This window comes from Lithobates pipiens, unplaced genomic scaffold (assembly GCF_037356315.1).
Source record: "Lithobates pipiens isolate NorthernLeopardFrog02 unplaced genomic scaffold, aLitPip1_a1.2 Scaffold_19, whole genome shotgun sequence".
Taxonomy (NCBI): Eukaryota; Metazoa; Chordata; class Amphibia; order Anura; family Ranidae; genus Lithobates; species Lithobates pipiens.
Genome location: NW_027507764.1, coordinates 35,461,531 through 35,480,202, shown reverse-complemented (window position 1 = coordinate 35,480,202; position 18,672 = coordinate 35,461,531). Strand labels below are relative to the sequence as shown.

The 18,672-nt window shown below is 47.4% G+C and overlaps 1 protein-coding gene across 1 annotated transcript in view; it reads right to left on the bottom strand.

Annotated features, from left to right (window-relative positions):
- The window catches only part of LOC143995895 (phospholipase A2 inhibitor gamma subunit B-like), a 42,210-nt gene that overhangs the window by 5,081 nt on the left and 18,457 nt on the right, over positions 1-18,672 (bottom strand). The window contains exon 5 of the mRNA XM_077490644.1: positions 10,969-11,115. Within this exon, the coding sequence (XP_077346770.1) occupies positions 10,969-11,115 (147 nt within the window). The remainder of the gene's footprint in view (positions 1-10,968; positions 11,116-18,672) is intronic.

Below are 18,672 nucleotides of genomic sequence, written 5' to 3'. Positions count from 1 at the left end.
AAATATGTTTAACTTTGAAAATCTAAGGGAGTGTCCAGAGAGAAAACAGGTAAAGAACCCAACACCCAGAGATCAACAAACAGCAGCTACAGGCCTGATATTCCTCCACGCCTTTATCCAGACCCTTTGCCGCCATCTGTCTTTCTCCAGACCCCGAATTTTCCCTACCTCACCAAGAATCTCACACACCACCACCGGAACAGGAAGGACTTTCTGCCGAAGGGATACCTGACACCGTGCATTCCAGGTGTAATATCGGACTACTAAGCTGACTAAAAAAAAAAATGTCCAAATCAAATCCCTTGCGATTCTGCAATGCTCCATACACCCACTCAGCATAAGACATGCTAGGCAGGAAAGGAATATTCAGAGCCCTCCCCACCTTTTTATAGACTTCTATATTGAAAGGGCACTGAAGCAAGAAGTGGTCCATGGTTTCCACCTCACCCTGACACTCCGCTCTTGGACAACCACGATTGTCCAAAGAGCGGCACTTCACGTTCCCCCTCACATAGAGCCTACCCTGAAAAGCGAGCCAGGCCTGGTCCCTAAATTTCAAGGGAATCCGCTCAGAATTTATTAAACGTAAACCCTCCCTCATAATATGACCTGGGCAATCCCTTAAGGCCAGTGGCGCATGAAAGACAGTACCCACGATCCTCTCACCCAGGAGTCTCCTAGGAAGGGACCTGATATCCTCCGCTGTCACATGCCACCGTCTAAGAATTTTCAGGCACGGGGCAACATAAGCCGGGAGCTTACCATGCTTGATCCTTAGGCTTTTCACTGGGCCGCCACTCTCCCAACAGTCCAGAAAAGGTCTAAACCAGATCTGGAAAATACCTACCCATCCAGGCGGTCTCTCTGCTAGCATGTTACCAAAATTGTGCTTCAAAAACATCAGAGAGAAGAATACAACCGGGTTGACCATCCCTAGGCCACCCTTCCGCCTAGATAGGTAAGTCACATTCCGTTTCACAAGATTCAGCCTGTTCCCCCATAATAACTGGAAGAAACAACTATAAATCCTGGTATAGCAGGATTCTGGCAAGATGCAAACAAAGCTGACATACAGAAAAGTAGGAATCAGGTAGGTCTTAATCAAGTCCACCCTTTCCCTCAAGGAGAGCCGCCACCCCTTCCAGCATTTCACCTTGACATCAGCATCATTCAGCCTGGCTTCCCAATTTGACTTACTGTAATCATCAGGGCCAAATTCGATGCCTAATACTTTGACTTTCTGCTGAGGCCTGGGGAAGGTGTCCGGAAGTGCAAAGCTCTCACCTCCCTCGCTCATCCAAAAAACTTCACTCTTATCATGGTTGACCTTGGAGCCTGATGCCTCAGAATACTGCTTTATAACTGAGACAACCTCTTGCGCCTCCTCTGTCCCAGAGACAAAGACAGAAACGTCATCAGCATAGGCTACAACCCTCAAGGGCGGCTCACCAGTAATGCCCACCGGCACCCCGCACAATGGTCCACTCTCTAGCCTTCTGATGAAGGGGTCGATTGCGAACACGTATAGCAAAGGGCTCAGTGGACACCCCTGGCGCACCCCCGATCCAACCCTGAAGGGCCGTCCAACCCAACCGTTAACAAGCATGAAGCTCTCTGCCTCTCTGTATAAAGTCTTAAGCCATCCAATAAACCCACCCTCCAGGCCATACTTGTCAAGGAGAAGCCAGAGGTACTCATGATTGACACGATCAAAAGCCTTTGCCTGATCCAATGCCAGCAAATACTTTCCCCAGCCTTCAGCCCTGCAATGTTCCAGAGCCTCCCGGACAGCTAACACCGCTGAAAAAGTGCTTCTGCCCTGGACCGAACAGTGCTGCTGACGAGAAAGAAGTTTGTCTGCTACTGACGACAAGCGCCAGAAAACTATCTTTGCCAGAATCTTTCTATCGACATTGAGAAGGCTAATGGGGCGCCAATTCTCAATCATCAAGGGATCCTTGCCTTTTGACAACAGAATCACAGCAGATTGTCTCATGGAGGGAGGGAGTGAACCCTCCTGCAGACAGCCATTAAATACCTCCACAAGATAAGGTACCAAGCTGGATTTGAAAGTCTTATAAAATTCAGCCGTCAATCCGTCTGGCCCCGGGGTTTTCTTAATAGCCAGACCATCTATAGCTTTGACTACCTCTTCTGCTGTGATTTCCCCTGTCAAACTTGCCAACGGAATGTTATTTCCCAGACCTGGTGTAGAATCCAGAAAACTCGACATCCTTGCCCGATCGAGGTACTTCTCTCCCAGAAGATCTACATAAAAAGACCTTGAGACCTCCAGGATCCCTGACCTGGATTTTGTCAAAGAGCCCGTACTGTCCCTTAGCCCAACAACCGTCTTAACTGCTGCGCTTTGTTTGCAGTTCTGATAAGGGTCGGGCGAGTGATATTTCCCATAGTCCCTTTCCAGAACCAAAGAAGCGTGCCGGTCATACTGATACTTCCTAAGGAGAAGTTTCACCTCAGAGATTGCCCCTGAATCTCCACCACTCGAGACAAGGCGATCAAGTTTTCTCCGCAGCTGCTGGTAGGCAATGTACTTACCAAGCTGTTTCCTTTTTCCTATGGCCTTGAAAAACCCACTAATCCGGCTTTTGGCAAGCTCCCACCACTCCGACTTACTGCTGCAGAAATCCAGGACGGTTACCTGAGCCTGAAAAAAAGCCTCAAAGGATTGTCTTACCTCCTCATCATCCAGCAGAGCCGAATTCATCCTCCAAATACCCTTTCCTTTAGGTGGCATATCTGAAGCATTGAGAATAACAGACAGCAAAAGGTGATCAGAGAACTCCACCATACAACACTCAGGAGCCGAAAAGGCAGAGTCCCCCTTAAAAAAAAAACCTATCTATCCTGCTCTCACAACTGCCTCGCTTAAACGTGTACCCCGTGCTGTCTGGGCAACGCTTAATATGCGCATCTTCCAGACCTGCTTCCCTGGCTATCGTATTGAGAAAGACGCTATCATATCTCAGACTGTCAGTGGAGCCTTTCCTGTCTTTGGGCCTAGTAACGGTGTTAAAATCACCTCCAAAGACAACTTGCCGAGATGTAAAAAGGAAAGGCTTAATCTTTGTAAAGAGGCATTTCCTCTCCCATCTGGTTTGTGGTCCATAAATATTTATTAAACGCAGATCATGCCCCTTCACAGAGACGTCCAGGACCATACACCTTCCAATCTCTACCTCGATAACCCGCCGACACGTTACCATGCCAGTAAAAAGTACTGCAACTCCGCTGTAAGGCTCAGCCGCAAGAGACCAGAAGGAGGGCCCACGCCTCCACTCCCTCTTTGCCAGTTGGACATCGGCAAGGCTGTTTAGCCGGGTCTCTTGCAAAAATAAAATATCAGCATCCATCTCGCTGAGCAAAAATAAGGCCATATCACAAGCTCTTACAGATTTTATGCTGGCAACATTAATCGTTGCCACCTTTATCGGAGTGGGAACTGCCATCAGGATGATTGAGGTAGGCGTTTCTTAGCCTGAGCTCCCTCCCCCCTTACTGGAGATCTTAATCTCTTTAAGGAACACTCTACCTCATCCTCCTCCATCTGAGACACGGAAGACACCTCCTCCCCCTCAGATAAGGACCCAAACTTGGTTTCCCAGAGGTAGGTCATCTACCTCTAAAGAGGAAACCGAGGAGGCAGAGGTCAGGACTACCTTATTCCTCCTTCTCCCCACCTTGGTCCACTCTCCCTCCTCCCCTGAAACATTACCCTGAAAGACCTCATCTACATCATTAGCAGTGACAACTTCCCCCTTCTTCATCTTAGAACCCCTACTAGAGGTCTTACGCTGCCTTAGGGAAGGCCCAGATGAAGCTGCCACCTCAGATCTGCATGAATCTGCCCCTTTGGCAGCCTCAGCCAATCTGGATGACTTGTTTACATTCGGAACACTGGGCACCTGAAACACTGGGGAAGAACAGACAACAGAAGTAGACACGGACACAGTAGGGAGCACAGACTGGGGAACAGACACAAGAGGGGTCACACCTTCAGGTTGGGAAACTGACTCCTGGGGGGGTCCCTCAGGACTAGCTGAAACAGTTCCACCAACCCCCTGCTGCTCCCCACGTTCCTCCTCCTCCATCCTCAGCAGTTCTTCCACAACCTCCGGCTGATTATGGAGGGCCTCAGGGCAAAGGCTATAGGGGTGACCTAACTTGTTACAAAGATTACAACGTATACTATTGCAGTCTTTTGCAACATGCCCCAAGCCCTGACAGAGGGAACATTTCTGCACAGAACATGAACTGGAAAAATGCCCCTTTTCCCCACAGCGATGGCACAGCTTTGGTTGGCCTGCATAAAAGGTAATAATCCTGTCACGACCTATAAAGGCAGACGAAGGGATGTGCTTAACAACATTACCCGTGACATGCAGTTTTACCAACACTGTCCATCCTCCTGTCCATATCCCCCTATCATCTACAACTTTCCTCAAGGGGGCTTGGACATCCGCATATCTCCCCAACCACACCACCAGATCCGCAGCAGGAATAGACTCATTACGTACTAAAAGGGTGACGTTCTTATATAATGGCTGGCGAGAAATTACTTTGGGTGACAAACCTGCCCATCTTGGGGACTCCTTCCACCTCTGCTCATACCGCTCCCAAAAGATATCTAACCCTTCCGCCTTGACAAAGGAGAGGAGAGATCATACTCATATGACCCAACTGGGCTGATAAGTGCAAAAATCTCCTCCGCTTTGAACCCCATCCCCAGAATACGGTCCACCACATCTCTCCTATTTGGGGGGGGGCCTTCTCCAGTCCACCTCAATTGGACCACATTGCGGCGTTTAAAGGAGTTACCAGATGGTGTTAGATTAGCAGCTGGAACTTCACTCACATCACCCCTAGCGACTGCAGAATAACTGGCCCTACTCACCCTTGGGACAGGTGCAGCCAGTGCTGCAGCATAGGAAACATTTGCACTCCTTGCAACATCCCCTACATCACTTTTAGTTACAGACCCCACTTTAGATAAAGTAGTAACAACATTATTGTCAGGAACAGATGGAATAGAGACTTCTGACAAAGAAATATTTACATTACCCTTGGTAATTCTTACTTCATTACCAATAACTAAAGGGTTACCAACAGTGGAGATGTCCTTATCAGCACTCTTCACAGCAGAGTCTGCACACCCTTCACTGACTGGCTGTACACAGGTGGGAGTCTCAGCCAGGAGATGCGCTTGCTCTCCGCTGCCCTCTACTGCACCATCCATAGGAACTACACCTCCATTATGTTGTACAGGCAAGTCATGAACAAAAACCAGATTTTTCTGTCATCTGATGTTTCAAAGGTTTTGGGGGGACATCATTATCCTCTTCTTCATCCTCAGATGATTCAGACATGACACACTTGCAACCATGCAAAGGTGATTCCATTTCTGAAATGAACTTTAACATACCTGTTCCCTTCACAGGCTCAGATGGATCATCTTGCTCCATAGCCTCCTGCTGCGGTGAGAAGGGCACAGAACTTCCTTGGCCTGATGACAGATTACCAGTCAAAACATTTGACTGCTGATCACCTGCAGCTTGTGCACCAGAGCTTTCCCCATTTTCTGCCAGCATATTGATACTTGGCACAGGAAGCAAAGATTTTCCAGCATGCTGGCCAGAAACACAATCCAAGCCCACAGAAATGTTTTTGGTTTGCACTGACCTTGGTTCTTCACACTCTGGTGATGCCTTCCCTCCACTGGCCTCTATGGCCCCTCTGCGCATTGTACGGAAGCGATCATCATTGCCATACTTCTCCTTGAAAGCACCGCTGGTTTCTTTTAATGTGGCCACCAGCCGACTCTGTTTTTCTATTTTGGCCTCCAAAGCCATCAACTCAGGCCGCATCTGTCTTCTCTTAGAGCTGTGAAGCCGGTCATTTGCAATTTTTTTATGCTTGAAATCCAACTTTAATTTCGCCAAAACCTCTTCCTCCTTGGCGATTCTCGCAATCCTAGCGCAGACCTTCTTTCTGTAGGCCGACAGGCTTTCACCTTTAGCTGGGCCATTTCCCAGGTCCTCAAACACTGGTATGGGAGGACCGGTACTCTGGCCATCTGGGGGATCCTCCCCTGGGTCCACCCCAGGTTCCTGCATCCACTCTGGGTATAGGGAGTAATCAAGCTCCCTGGATCAGTAGGCCTCACTGGAGCTCAGGAGATCAGCAGTAGTGCAGCCACACCCTTTGCAGCTATAACAGCTTCAACTCTTCTGGGAAGGCCGTCCACAAAGGTTTAGGAGTGTGTCTATGGGAATATTTGACCATTCTTCCAGAAGCGCATTTGTGAGGTCAGCCACTGATGTTGGACAAGAAGGCCTGGCACGCAGTTTCCGCTCTAATTCGTCCCGATGGTGTTTTATTGGATTGAGATCAGGACTCTGTGCAGGCCAGTTATGTTTCTCCACCCCAAACTCGCTCATCCATGTCTTTATGGACCTTGCTTTGTACACTGGTGTGCAGTCATGTATGAACAGGAAGGGGCCATCCCCCAAACTGTTCCCACAATGTTGGGAGCATGAAATTGTGCAAAAATGTCTTGGTATGCTGACGCCTTAAGCCCTTGTACACACGGTCGGATATTCCGACCACAAAATCTATCGGTGTTGCATATACACGGTCGGACAAAGTTGTTGGAAAATCCGATTGTTCAGAAGGTGATGACGTTCATTCGTTACGACGGGACTACGTTCAGGCTAGTAGCCAATAGCTTTGGTCTCCTAATTTGATCTGAGCATGCATGGCACTTTGTCCAATTGGAATTCTCTACAAACGATCGGACAAAGTCCGATCGGATAATGTTGTCGGAAAATTTTATATCCAGCTCTCAAACTTTGTTGGTTGGACATTCCGACGGAAAAAGTCCGATGGGGCCCACACACGCTCGGATTATCCGACAACGCGGTCAGTTCGGACATTTTCCGTTGGAATTTCTGACCGTGTGTACAAGGGCTATGAGTTCCCTTCACTGGAACAAAGGGGCCAATAACAACCCCTGAAAAAAAAACCCCCACATCATAATTCCCCCTCCACCAAATGTTTTGGACCAGCACATCCTTCTCCAGACCAGGACTCCCAAAGCAGGTCGCTTTGCAATCTTTTCCAGGCCCCCAGCCCAACGCCAGCCAAGGCCCAAACTGCAGCTCATGTCACACGCTAGCTGTCTGGGGCAGCAGCCCCAGAAAAAGAGGAACCCAGACCACTTTACCCAGACTTCCAAAACATTTATCACCTCTCTAGCCCCCTCCTGGATACCCTCTTCCCAGGGATTTGCTGGGGTCTGATAAATATTCATCACACAATAGTTGATCCTCCCATTCTATGTTCTGAAAACTTGTTCCAGACGCAGACAGGAGAGATCAACCACCAAGCTTAGGAAACCCTGATCAGGCCTAGCAACAGATTACCACGTCACTGAGTACAGTGAAGCCAAAAATTAACTTTATATCTATGATTTAATTGTCAGAGGCAAAGCATAGAGCAGCATTACTCAACCAACGTTCCATTAAACCCCTGGGTTCCTCTAGAGCAGCCATTTTCAATAATTTCAGCAGAGGAACCCTTTAACTAGGTTTCTGGCCTCAGGAAACCCTCTGCTAAAAAATCCTATATCTACAACTCATGATACCATAGTGTGACTTTTGAGAGTTTTCTTCACTCAGAGTATGCCAAAGCACTAGGCATGGAGCGGGGGAGGAGGAAGAAGTTAAAGTCTCCTCCGCTTTGAATGTTGGGGCCTTGGCCTCGCTCTGCATTAGGGTGTGGACTGCTGTCACTGGTTGCCAGACACCAGGCACTGAGGCCCTAGCAACCAGTGGGCAGTAGCATGCCAATAGTCCAGATTTTCCCAGGACATTCACGGGATTCAGACCCTTGTTCTGTTTTTACGCTGTCCCAGGAAAAATCACAGGAAATTGGCATCTGTCCCGATTCCCGTAGAATCGCCAGAGCCCCCGCTAGAGGTTCAGGGCCGGCACTGGTGATGATCTCCACCGCCATTTTACAGAAAACCAGCTCTCGTGGAGGTTGTCAACATTTTTTACAAATAAATATGTGAAAAGTGTGGGGGGTACATTTGTATGGCACCCCCCGGAGTCAATACTTTGTAGAACTGACTTTCACTGCAATTACAGCTGCAAGTCTTTTTGGGGATGTCTCTACCAGCTTTGCACATCTAGAGAGGGACATTTCTGCCAAATTCTTCTTTGCAAAATATCTCAGCCTCTGTCAGATTGGATGGAGAGCGTCTGTGAACAGCAATTTTCAATTTTGGACTGTGACTGGGCCAGTCTAACACATGGATATGCTTTCATCTAAACCATTCCATTGTAGCTCTGGCTGTATGTTTAGGGTCGTTGTCCTGCTGGAAGGTGAACCTCCTCCCCAGTAGGGGTGCAACGGATCAAAAAACTCACGGATCGGATCCTTCCTCGGATCAGAGTCATGGATCGGATCATTTTTCCGATCAGCAAATAATAATTGAATTTGCAAAAACCTGTGAAAATGCCACCACCATATAGTCCCCACTGCAATATACATCTTCCCCACCGTAATATCACGTCATCTCCCCCAATGTAATATTGGCTGAGCATGGATGGGTATGGCTGGGTATTGGCAGGGTAAGTATTGGCAGGGTAAGTATTGGCAGGGTATTGCAGAATATTGGCAGGATAAGAATTGGCAGGGTATTGCTGAGTATTGGCAGGGTATTGCAGATTATTGCTGGGTATTGCAGATTATTGACAGGGCATTGCTGAGTATTGCAGAGTATTGGCAGGGTAAGTATTGCAGAGTAAGTATTGGCAGGGTAAGTATTGCAGAGTAAGTATTGGCAGGGTATTGCAGAGTATTGGCAGGGTAAGTATTGCAGAGTAAGTATTGGCAGGGTATTGCACAGTATTGGCAGGCTAAGTATTGCAGAGTATTGTCAGGGTAAGTATTGTAGAGTATTGGCAGGGTATGTATTGCAGAGTATTGGCAGGGTATTGCAGAGTATTGGCAGGCTAAGTATTACAGAGTATTGTCAGGGTAAGTATTGTAGAGTATCGGCAAGGTATGTATTGCAGAGTATTGGCAGGGTATTGCAGAGTATTGGCAGGCTAAGTATTGCAGAGTATTGTCAGGGTAAGTATTGTAGAGTATTGGCAGGGTATGTATTGCAGAGTATTGGCAGGGTATTGCTCGGATGGCTGTGGCTGCCATACGATTTTTCCCCTCCACTGTACAGATCAGTACAGAGAGGGGAGAGAGGAACCGGCGTCATCATGACGCCAGTTTGTTTACAGGTGATCGCTCCGTCATTTGATGGAGCGATCACATTGTAAACGCCGACGGGTGTACCAAGATGGCTGCCACTCCGGAACTAGGCCGAAGCCGCTGCCTTTCCTAAGGCCGAGACCGCGGAGCGCTCCGCGGATCGCGGCGTGTGCCGATCCGAGCGGGGTGACCCGTTCGGATCGCGGAATGGTGCCGATCCGTTGCACCCCTACACCCCAGTCTCAAGTCTTTTGCAGACTCTAACAGGTTTTCTTGTAAGATTGTCCTGTATTTGGCTCCATCCATCTTCCCATCAACTCTGACCAGCTTCCCTGTCCCTGCTGAAGAAAATCATCCCCAGAACATGATGCTGCCACCACCATGTTTCACAGTGGTGATGGTGTGTTCAGGGTGATGTGCAGTGTTAGTTTTCCTCCACACATAGCGTTTTACTTTTAGGCCAAAAAGTACAATTTTGGTCTCCTCTGACCAGATCACCTTCTTCCACATGTTTGCTGTGTCCCCCACATGGCTTCTCACAAACTGCAAACAGGACTTCTTATGACTTTCTCTCACCGATGTCTTTCTTCTTGTCACTCTTCCATAAAGGTCAGATTTGTGGAGAGCACGACTAATAGTTGTTCTGTGGACAGATTCTCCCACCTGAGCTGTGGATTGGTCTAGCACAGGGATCTTCAAACTACGTCTCTCCAGCTGTTGCGGAACTACACGTCCCATGAGACAACGTAAAACTCGGACATTTCACAGACTTGACCGGGCATGATGGGAATTGTAGTTCCTGAACAACTGGAGGGCCAAAGTTTGGAGACCGCTGGTCTAGCACATAAAATCCCGTTGAAATACGTTTACATTTTTTTGGTTGTAACATGACAAAATGTGGAAACTTTCAAGGGGTATGAATACTTTTTCAAGGCACTGTACCTAAAAAAAAAAAAAAAAAAAAATCAATGGTGCCAGTAGGAACGTATCTGAATTACAGAAATTGTTCATTGCTCAAGGATTCCCTGGCAACCTCTGGAGGAACCCTGGTTGTGAAACCCTGCTCTAGATGTTGCTAGAGGCTCCTAATGCAAGGAGCAATTTAGATGCATTTTTCAATGACACCATTGACATTTTTAGCGATCTGTAAGAGGGGGATTCTCCCCAGTGACCACAGATGTAAGGGGCATTCTTCCCACTGACCATCACATTTATGTATAGTGAGCATAGGTGTGCACAGCCTATTGCATTAAGGTGTGCACCCCACATGTGTGTGTGTGTGTGTGTGTGTGCACATGTGTATATATATTGACAGTGTCAGTAGGGCAGTGGACGGTGTCAGTAGTTTTTATTTTTTTTATTATTTTTTACAATTTAATTTTTTTTATTTTATTTTTACATTTTTTTTAAGGAGCTTTGGTGAGATATCAGGGATCTAAACTGGGGGAATCTGCATTACTTCTGTCAGCCTTGTAACAGAAGCATCTGGCACAGGGCGCCCCCATCCCTGCAATAAAGTATTGCGCCCAGGGCAGCCGACCCTTCTGCCCACCCCTTGTCCCAGCCCTAATTATTACCAATGGTTACCAGAGACCTATTTCACAGGGTTCCTTTGTGTTAAGGGGGTTGAGAATGACGGTCGTAGATTACTTTATTACAGATCTGCCTTGTACTCACCACCGCCCTCCAGGTGTTTGTTGGAGTAGGTGAAGCACTGTTGCTCGCTGCCACGGCATTTTACGGACTTGTATTCCTGGCACGAGTCTGACGTAACATTGAAACATCCCATACAGGTCAGGCCATTCTCAGACTGCTCACTGATCACTAGGAAGGAAAAAAAAACATGGGAGAAATGAGAAGCAGTGCCATGGCATTTACTAAAATGGTGTTGCTCAGAAAAGTATTTGAACCCTTATGCCCCCTACACACGGTCGGACATTCCGACCACAAAATCCGTCGGATTTTTTCCGACGGATTTTGGCCGAAACTTGTGTTGCATACACACGGTCGGACAAAGTTGTCGGAAAATCGGATCGTTCTGAACGCGGTGACGTTCTTTGCGTACGACGGGACTACATAGAGGCCAGTAGCCAATAGCTTTCGTCTCTGTCCGTCGGTACTCTCTACAAACGATCGGAAAAAGTCAGATCGGATTTTGTTGTCGGAGAATTTTAGATCCAGCTCTCAAACTTTTTCCGTCTGAATTTCCGATTGAAAATGTCCGATAGAGCCCACACACGATCGGATTTTCCGACACCATAATACAAACGGACCGCTTCCATTGGAATTTCCGACCGTGTGTACAGGGCATTAGGAATCTTCTGGATCATGAGATAAATGGCTCTTGGAATGTGATCTTCATCTCGGTCATAATCAATACTAATCAGCGTCTTCAAGTCCCAAATCTCAACTTGTGTGTAAAAGTACTCGAAAAACCCAAAAGTGAACGCACATCCCTCATAATCTTAAAAAAAACAAAAGACCCCATTTTTATTTATTTATTTTTTCAAAATGATGGTCAAAACCCTTTGAGCGCATAGAAAACATTGACATAGTTTGAGTAAATGTAAAAGAAAAAAGAAAATTTGAATATAAAATCAATGGTGCAAAATGAAAAATAAATGAAAAATTAAAAAAATTAAATAAAAAGTAAATTAATTAAAATTAAATTGCTATAAAAATACAATTCATTAAAGCGGGAGTCCGCCTTTTTTTTTTTTTGTAAAAGCCAGCAGCTACAAATACTGCAGCTGCTGACTTTTAAAATAGTGACACTTACCTGTCCAGCGCGCCCGCGATGTCGGCACCCGAAGCCGATCTCTCGATCGTCTCTCGGGTGCTGCCGCCGCCATCTTGGGTATGGGAATCAGGAAGTGGAGCCTTTCGGCTTCATTTCCCGGTTCCCTACTGCGCGTGTGCGAGTCGCGCTGCGCAATAAGGATGGACCCGCTGCCTCTGGGATCTTTGTGTTTCCCAGCTGTCTGCGGGGGGACTTTCGGAAAGGGGCGTAATCTACGCCCCTTTCCGCAGAGAGCCATCCCAGAAGTGGGTGCAGATACCTGTACTGTACAGGTACCTGCACCCCCCTCCCCCCTGAAAGGTGCCAATTGTGGCGCCGGAGGGGGGGAGGATTCCAATGAGCAGAAGGTCCACTTTAGGGTGGACCTCCGCTTTAAATTAAAATTGCATTAGTTTAAGAAAATTTTTTATGAAAAATGTCTTAAATTGAAAAGGCTAAAAATGATAATATTATGGGAACTGTTATTACTTTCTTTATTTTCCTCAAAACCAGATCAAGATGAAAGCCCTGAAATGTACACGTTCAAAAAACAAGTTGGCAACCCAGCTGTCATATTCCTATCATGACAAGTTATTTTTAGGTTAGATATTTGGAAGGAAGAACATAATATGAACAGAACAGTCAAAGCCACGGATAGAAAAACTCTGTATTCTATTTCATACCTAGTAGTACTTTTGTCAGGAATCAGCAGCAGGGATGGCCAGTCCTGTGTGGCTACACTTAAAGAAACCAAGACCAGACCATATATATTTAAAGTAATGTAGCACCCTCTAGTACAGTGATGGTGTAACGACATATTCGGCGACCCATCGCAGTTTGCTACGGAAGTGATAATCCGTCGCCGCCATCTTGCTACACCCCACACTCGTCCACAGTAAGGATACACTACGAAGGGGGAAAGCGGACATGTTGTTACACCCACCAGGGTTTTGCATTTTACATGTATTTATAACAGTAAACTGCATTTATATAGTAAAGTACAGTACTAAGAACTCCGTCTGACTGGGATGTTGAATTTTAAAAGCAGCGAACTTCTGTGAGATTAGCAAACCTGTGAGATGAGCAGGGATGCCGCTGCTTTTAAAATTTTTAACTAGTCAGATGGAGTTCTAAGTATTGTATTTCACTATATCACTTTACTGTTATAAATACGTGTAAAATGCAAAACTCAAGTGGGTGTAACAACATGTCCGCTTTCCCCCTTCTTAGTGTATCCTTACTGTGGATGAGTGTGGGGTGTAGCAAGATGGCGGAGACTGGAACGTCACTTCAGTAGCAAACTGCGATGGGTCGCCGAATATGTCGTTACAATGGCAAACCTCGGCACTCCAGATGTTTTTGAACTACATGATGCTCTTGCACTCTTTATGGACATGTGTCTTTTTTCAACCTGACTAACTATGTAATTATGTAACTATGTAACTCTGCAGTGTAGTTGAGCATCATGGGAAATGTAGTTCCAAAACATCTGGAGTGCCAAGGTTCACCATCACTGCTCTAGTGCATGCTTGGATTAGAGCAGGCTAACCATACTTTGACTCACATTTTAAACTGGTGAGTCTTAATTGCGTCAGGGTTTATTAGAGCTCAGGCTGGGTAACTCATCTAGTCAGCTCTCTGGTACCTTCCCTGGTCTGGAAGGTTGGAGATCCTTCTAGAACTTGAGGGTGGGGGTTAGGAGGAGCTACCTGGAATATTTATGGGCCTTGGCCATTCCCCAGCAGGGGGCTGAGATAACATAAGTAGACATGAGCCATGCTAGCAAGAGAGTTGAGTGGAAGATGGAGATACAGTGTTTAGGAGGCTGTCAGTGGCCCTGATGGGTACCCCGTAGTCTGGGGGGGGGGGTCCTGCCTTGGGCCAGGGCTCAGGTGCTGGAGAGATCCTGCCAAAACTCATGGAAAGAGGTCTTCCTGGAGATATGGGAGCAAGAGAGGACAGAGTGAGTAATTCAACACTGTTGGGGGACTAACAAAGGGGGAAGACTGACACATGGAGCCACTCTCCCTTGTAGACAGCGGTGGGCTTAAGTCTTCAGCCTTTTCTCCCCCAAGAGATCTCCTGATAGTCAGCCGGGTGGGCTGTGAAGTGTCAGTTGGGTGGACTGGTGTAGAGAGGCAGCCAGGAGGGCTGGTGAAAGAGGCAATTGCAGCCAGGTGGGCTGGAAATGCCTGATGAAGTGGTGCTGGGATCAGTGGCCACAGAAGAAACAGGAGGAAAAGGTTACATGCTATTTCACTACATCTGAGCTTCCAGGAGCTACCAGGGCTGCTGGTGATCTGACAAGGGGTTGGTCAGATCCTGGAAAGAGTGAATCAGCAGAAGCTGGCAAGTTTGTGCAGGAGGAAAGTGAAGAGGAGATTGTATATAAATGTATATAGGAAGCTGTCCCTGATGTCAAGTGGGCATCCCAAAACCTCCCATCCCTATCCAACTTGTTAACCCCCTAAAATAACAAGCAAAACAAAGCTACGGATGGTTTTCTCGCACCTTTGTGCCTGTGAAGATTTGGTGTGCCTGGCTGTGCAGGAGTGGGGATCCCTGTTCATCTGCAGTTCCTACATGGGGTGTACTACAAAAACCAAAACCCATCCAAACACCAGCAAATCGCAACCATAAAGAAATACAGTAACAGTGGCGGCTGGTGCTGTATATTTTGGGGGGGGGGGGGGGGCGGCAAAAAAAGACCCCCGTTGCCACCCCCTCCCTGGAAATGGGATAAACTGGAAAAATATCAGAGCAAGAGGCGCTAGTAGGAGAGAACCTAAATACCCTCCCAGCAGCCAGCATCAGGTGGAAACTGTTTACTGGGATCTGCTAACTGAGAAACACCTGCTTGTGGACAGTGAAACTACAACCTTCCACTCAGGGAAGCACAGTGCCACCAGCAGGTGATTCAGGTCCTGACAACTTTCCTAATAGGAAGTAACATTAACCCAATTTTTTCTGCAAGGTTGGATGTATACTTTTTTAATCCCCAACCCTCTAGTTTTTACAGTTTACATCATACCCTGGTCATCTGGTGAACTTTAATGTTAATGTTAAACTAAGCGTACAAGCCGGCATATCTACACTGCTCAGCGCTAAGTTACTTGTAGGTTATAAACTAACAGATAGACATTACACACAAAGCTGTCTTGCATACACACGGTCACACCAAATTCCAACCGTCAAGAAGGCGGTTACATACAACACGTATGCTGGGACTAGAAAAAGGAAGTTTAATACCCAGTAGCCAATAGCTTCCGTCTCATAGTTGAATCTGAGCATGTGTGAGTTTTTGCAAGTCAGAATTGCATGCACACGATCGGAATTTCCGATAGAAACTTTTTCCGTCTGAAAAATTGAGAACATGCTCTCAAATTTTTGCTGGCGGGAATTCAGCCAGCTAAATTCCGATGGAGCCTACACACGGTCGCGTTTTACGATGAAAAGCTCTCATCAGTCTTTTGCTGGCCGAAATTCCGTTCGTGTGTACGCGGCATAATAGTTGTCAAAGCGTGCACCAAACACCCAGATCTTCACCACGTGAGGCACACTCCCCTAAGGGGTTATACTCACCAGATCTTAGTATATCACAGGCCTTAAAGATAATCCTTATGTGACTTTAACCAGTTGCCGACCGCCGCACGCCGATGTACGTCGGTAGAATGGCACGGGCAGGCATAAGGACATACATGTACGTCCCTTGCCTCCCGCGGGTCGGGGGCCCGATCGGGCCCCCGCCCGGTGCCTGCGGCGGTCGGTTTTCGTCCGGGAGCGATCCGGGACGAGGGGGCGGCCATTCATTCATGGCCACCCCCTCGCGATCGCTCCCGACGAATAGAAATCCCCGGTGACATCACTTCCTCTCCTGTAATGTAAACACAGGAGAGGAAGTGATGTATTCTCTCCTCCGTGTCGGTATTTTTCGTTCCGACACGGAGGAGAGAGGATCGGTGAGTTGCACCAACACTCTACACACACAGTAGAACATGCCAGGCACACTCACACCCCCCCTTTACCCCCCGATCACCCCCCCAATTACCCCTGCCCCCCAGTCACAGTGACACCAATGTCATTTTTTTTTTTTTTTTTGCATTGGTGTCATTTGTGACTGTAATAACTGTTAGGGCAGTTAGAGTTAGCCCCCTTTAGTTCTAATGTACCCCCCTAACCCCCCCAATAAAGGTTTAACCCCGTGATCACCCCCCGTCGCCAGTGCCACTAAGGCTGGGTTCACATTGCAGCGGTTTATGAGAACGAATGTGATTCGCACCGCACTGCAGTGCAAATCACATCCGATCTCTGTGCGATTCGAGTTCAGCCATTCGCCGCACCCGCCGCACCCGCCGCAAATTCGCACGGGACCCTTTTTTTGGCCCGCAGCAGAATCGGATCGCATGGGTGTTCACACCATGCGATCCGAGTTTGCAGATCGCACTGCGATATGCGAACTGATCTGGGGGTGTCAGTAACATTTCACTGACACTCCCAGCAGTTCGCATAGGGCAGTGTGAACTGCCGCCGGGAGGCATGCGATGCGGGAACCCGCCGCGGATTCGCGGCGTTTCCGCATCGCTCCAGTGTGAACCCAGCCTAATAAGCGATCATTTTTCTGATCGCTGTATTAGTGTCACAGGTGACGCTAGTTAGGCAGGTAGGTATTTAGGTTCGCCGCAGCTTTTTATAGCGCCAGGGACCCCCATATACTACCGCATAAAGCCCCCTGATTGCCCCCTAGTTAACCCTTTCACCAGTGATCACCATATAACTGTTACAGGTGACGCTGGTTGGTTAGTTATTTTTTTATAGTTTCAGGGCACCCGCCATTTATTACCTAATAAAGGTTTAACCCCCTGATCACCCGGCGGGTGTCATTTGTGACTAATAACTGTTAGGGCAGTTAGGGTTAGCCCCCTTTAGTTCTAAGGTACCCCCCTAACCCCCCCAATAAAGGTTTAACCCCGTGATCACCCCCCGTCGCCAGTGTCACTAAGGCTGGGTTCACATTGCAGCGGTTTATGAGAACGGATGTGATTCGCACCGCACTGCAGTGCAAATCACATCCGATCTCTGTGCGATTCGAGTTCAGCCATTCGTCGCACCCGCCGCACCCGCCGCAAATTCGCACGGGACCCTTTTTTTGGCCCGCAGCAGAATCGGATCGCATGGGTGTTCACACCATGCGATCCGAGTTTGCAGATCGCACTGCGATATGCGAACTGATCTGGGGGTGTCAGTAACATTTCACTGACACTCCCAGCAGTTCGCATAGGGCAGTGTGAACTGCCGCCGGGAGGCATGCGATGCGGGAACCCGCCGCGCATTCGTGGCGTTCCCGCATCGCTCCAGTGTGAACCCAGCCTAATAAGCGATCGTTTTTCTGATCGCTGTATTAGTGTCACAGGTGACGCTAGTTAGGCAGGTAGGTATTTAGGTTCGCTGCAGCTTTTTATAGCGCCAGGGACCCCCATATACTACCGCATAAAGCCCCCTAATTGCCCCCTAGTTAACCCTTTCACCAGTGATCACCATATAACTGTTACAGGTGACGCTGGTTGGTTAGTTATTTTTTTATAGTTTCAGGGCACCCGCCATTTATTACCTAGTCTCACTAGTGTACCCCTAAATTTAGGGGTGTCTACTTTCCAAAATGGGGTCATTTGGGGGGGGGTTTGTGCCATCTTGGCATTTTATGGCCTTCAAAACTGTAACGCCCTTAGAAAGCCTGAAGGCGGTGCTTGGTTTTCGGGGCCCCGTACGTGGCTAAGCTCCCAAAAAGTCCCACATATGTGGTATCCCCGTACTCAGGAGAAGCAGCAGAATTTATTTTGGGGTGTCATTTCACATATGCCCATGGCATGCGTGAGCAATATATCATTTAGTGACAACTTTGTGAAAAAAAAAAAAAAAAAAAAAGTTTGTAATTTTCCCGCAACTTGTGGCAAAATATAAAATATTCCATGGACTCAACATGCCTCTCAGCAAATAGCTTGGGGTGTCTACTTTCTAAAATGGGGTCATTTGTGGGGGTTTTGTGCCATCTTGGCATTTTATGGCCTTCAAAACTGTAATAGGTAGTGAGAAGTGAACTCAAAAATTTACGCCCTTAGAAAGCCTGAAGGCGGTGCTTGGTTTTCGGGGCCCCGTACGCGGCTAGGCTCCCAAAAAGTCCCACATATGTGGTATCCCCGTACTCAGGAGAAGCAGCAGAATTTATTTTGGGGTGTCATTTCACATATGCCCATGGCATGCATGAGCAATATATCATTTAGTGACAACTTTGTGTAAAAAAAAAAAAAAATTTTTTTTTTTGTCATTATTCAATCGCTTGAGGCAAAAAAATAAAATATTCAATGGGCTCAACATGCCTCTTATCAATTTCCTTAGGGGGTCTACTTTCCAAAATGGGGTCATTTGGGGGGGTTTTGTACTGCCCTGCCATTTTAGCACCTCAAGAAATGAGATAGGCAGTCGTAAACTAAAAGCTGCGTAAATTCCAGAAAACGTACCTTAGTTTGTAGATGTGACAACTTTTGCGCAAACCAATAAATATACAATTATTGACTTTTTTTTTACCAAAGACATGTGGCTGAATA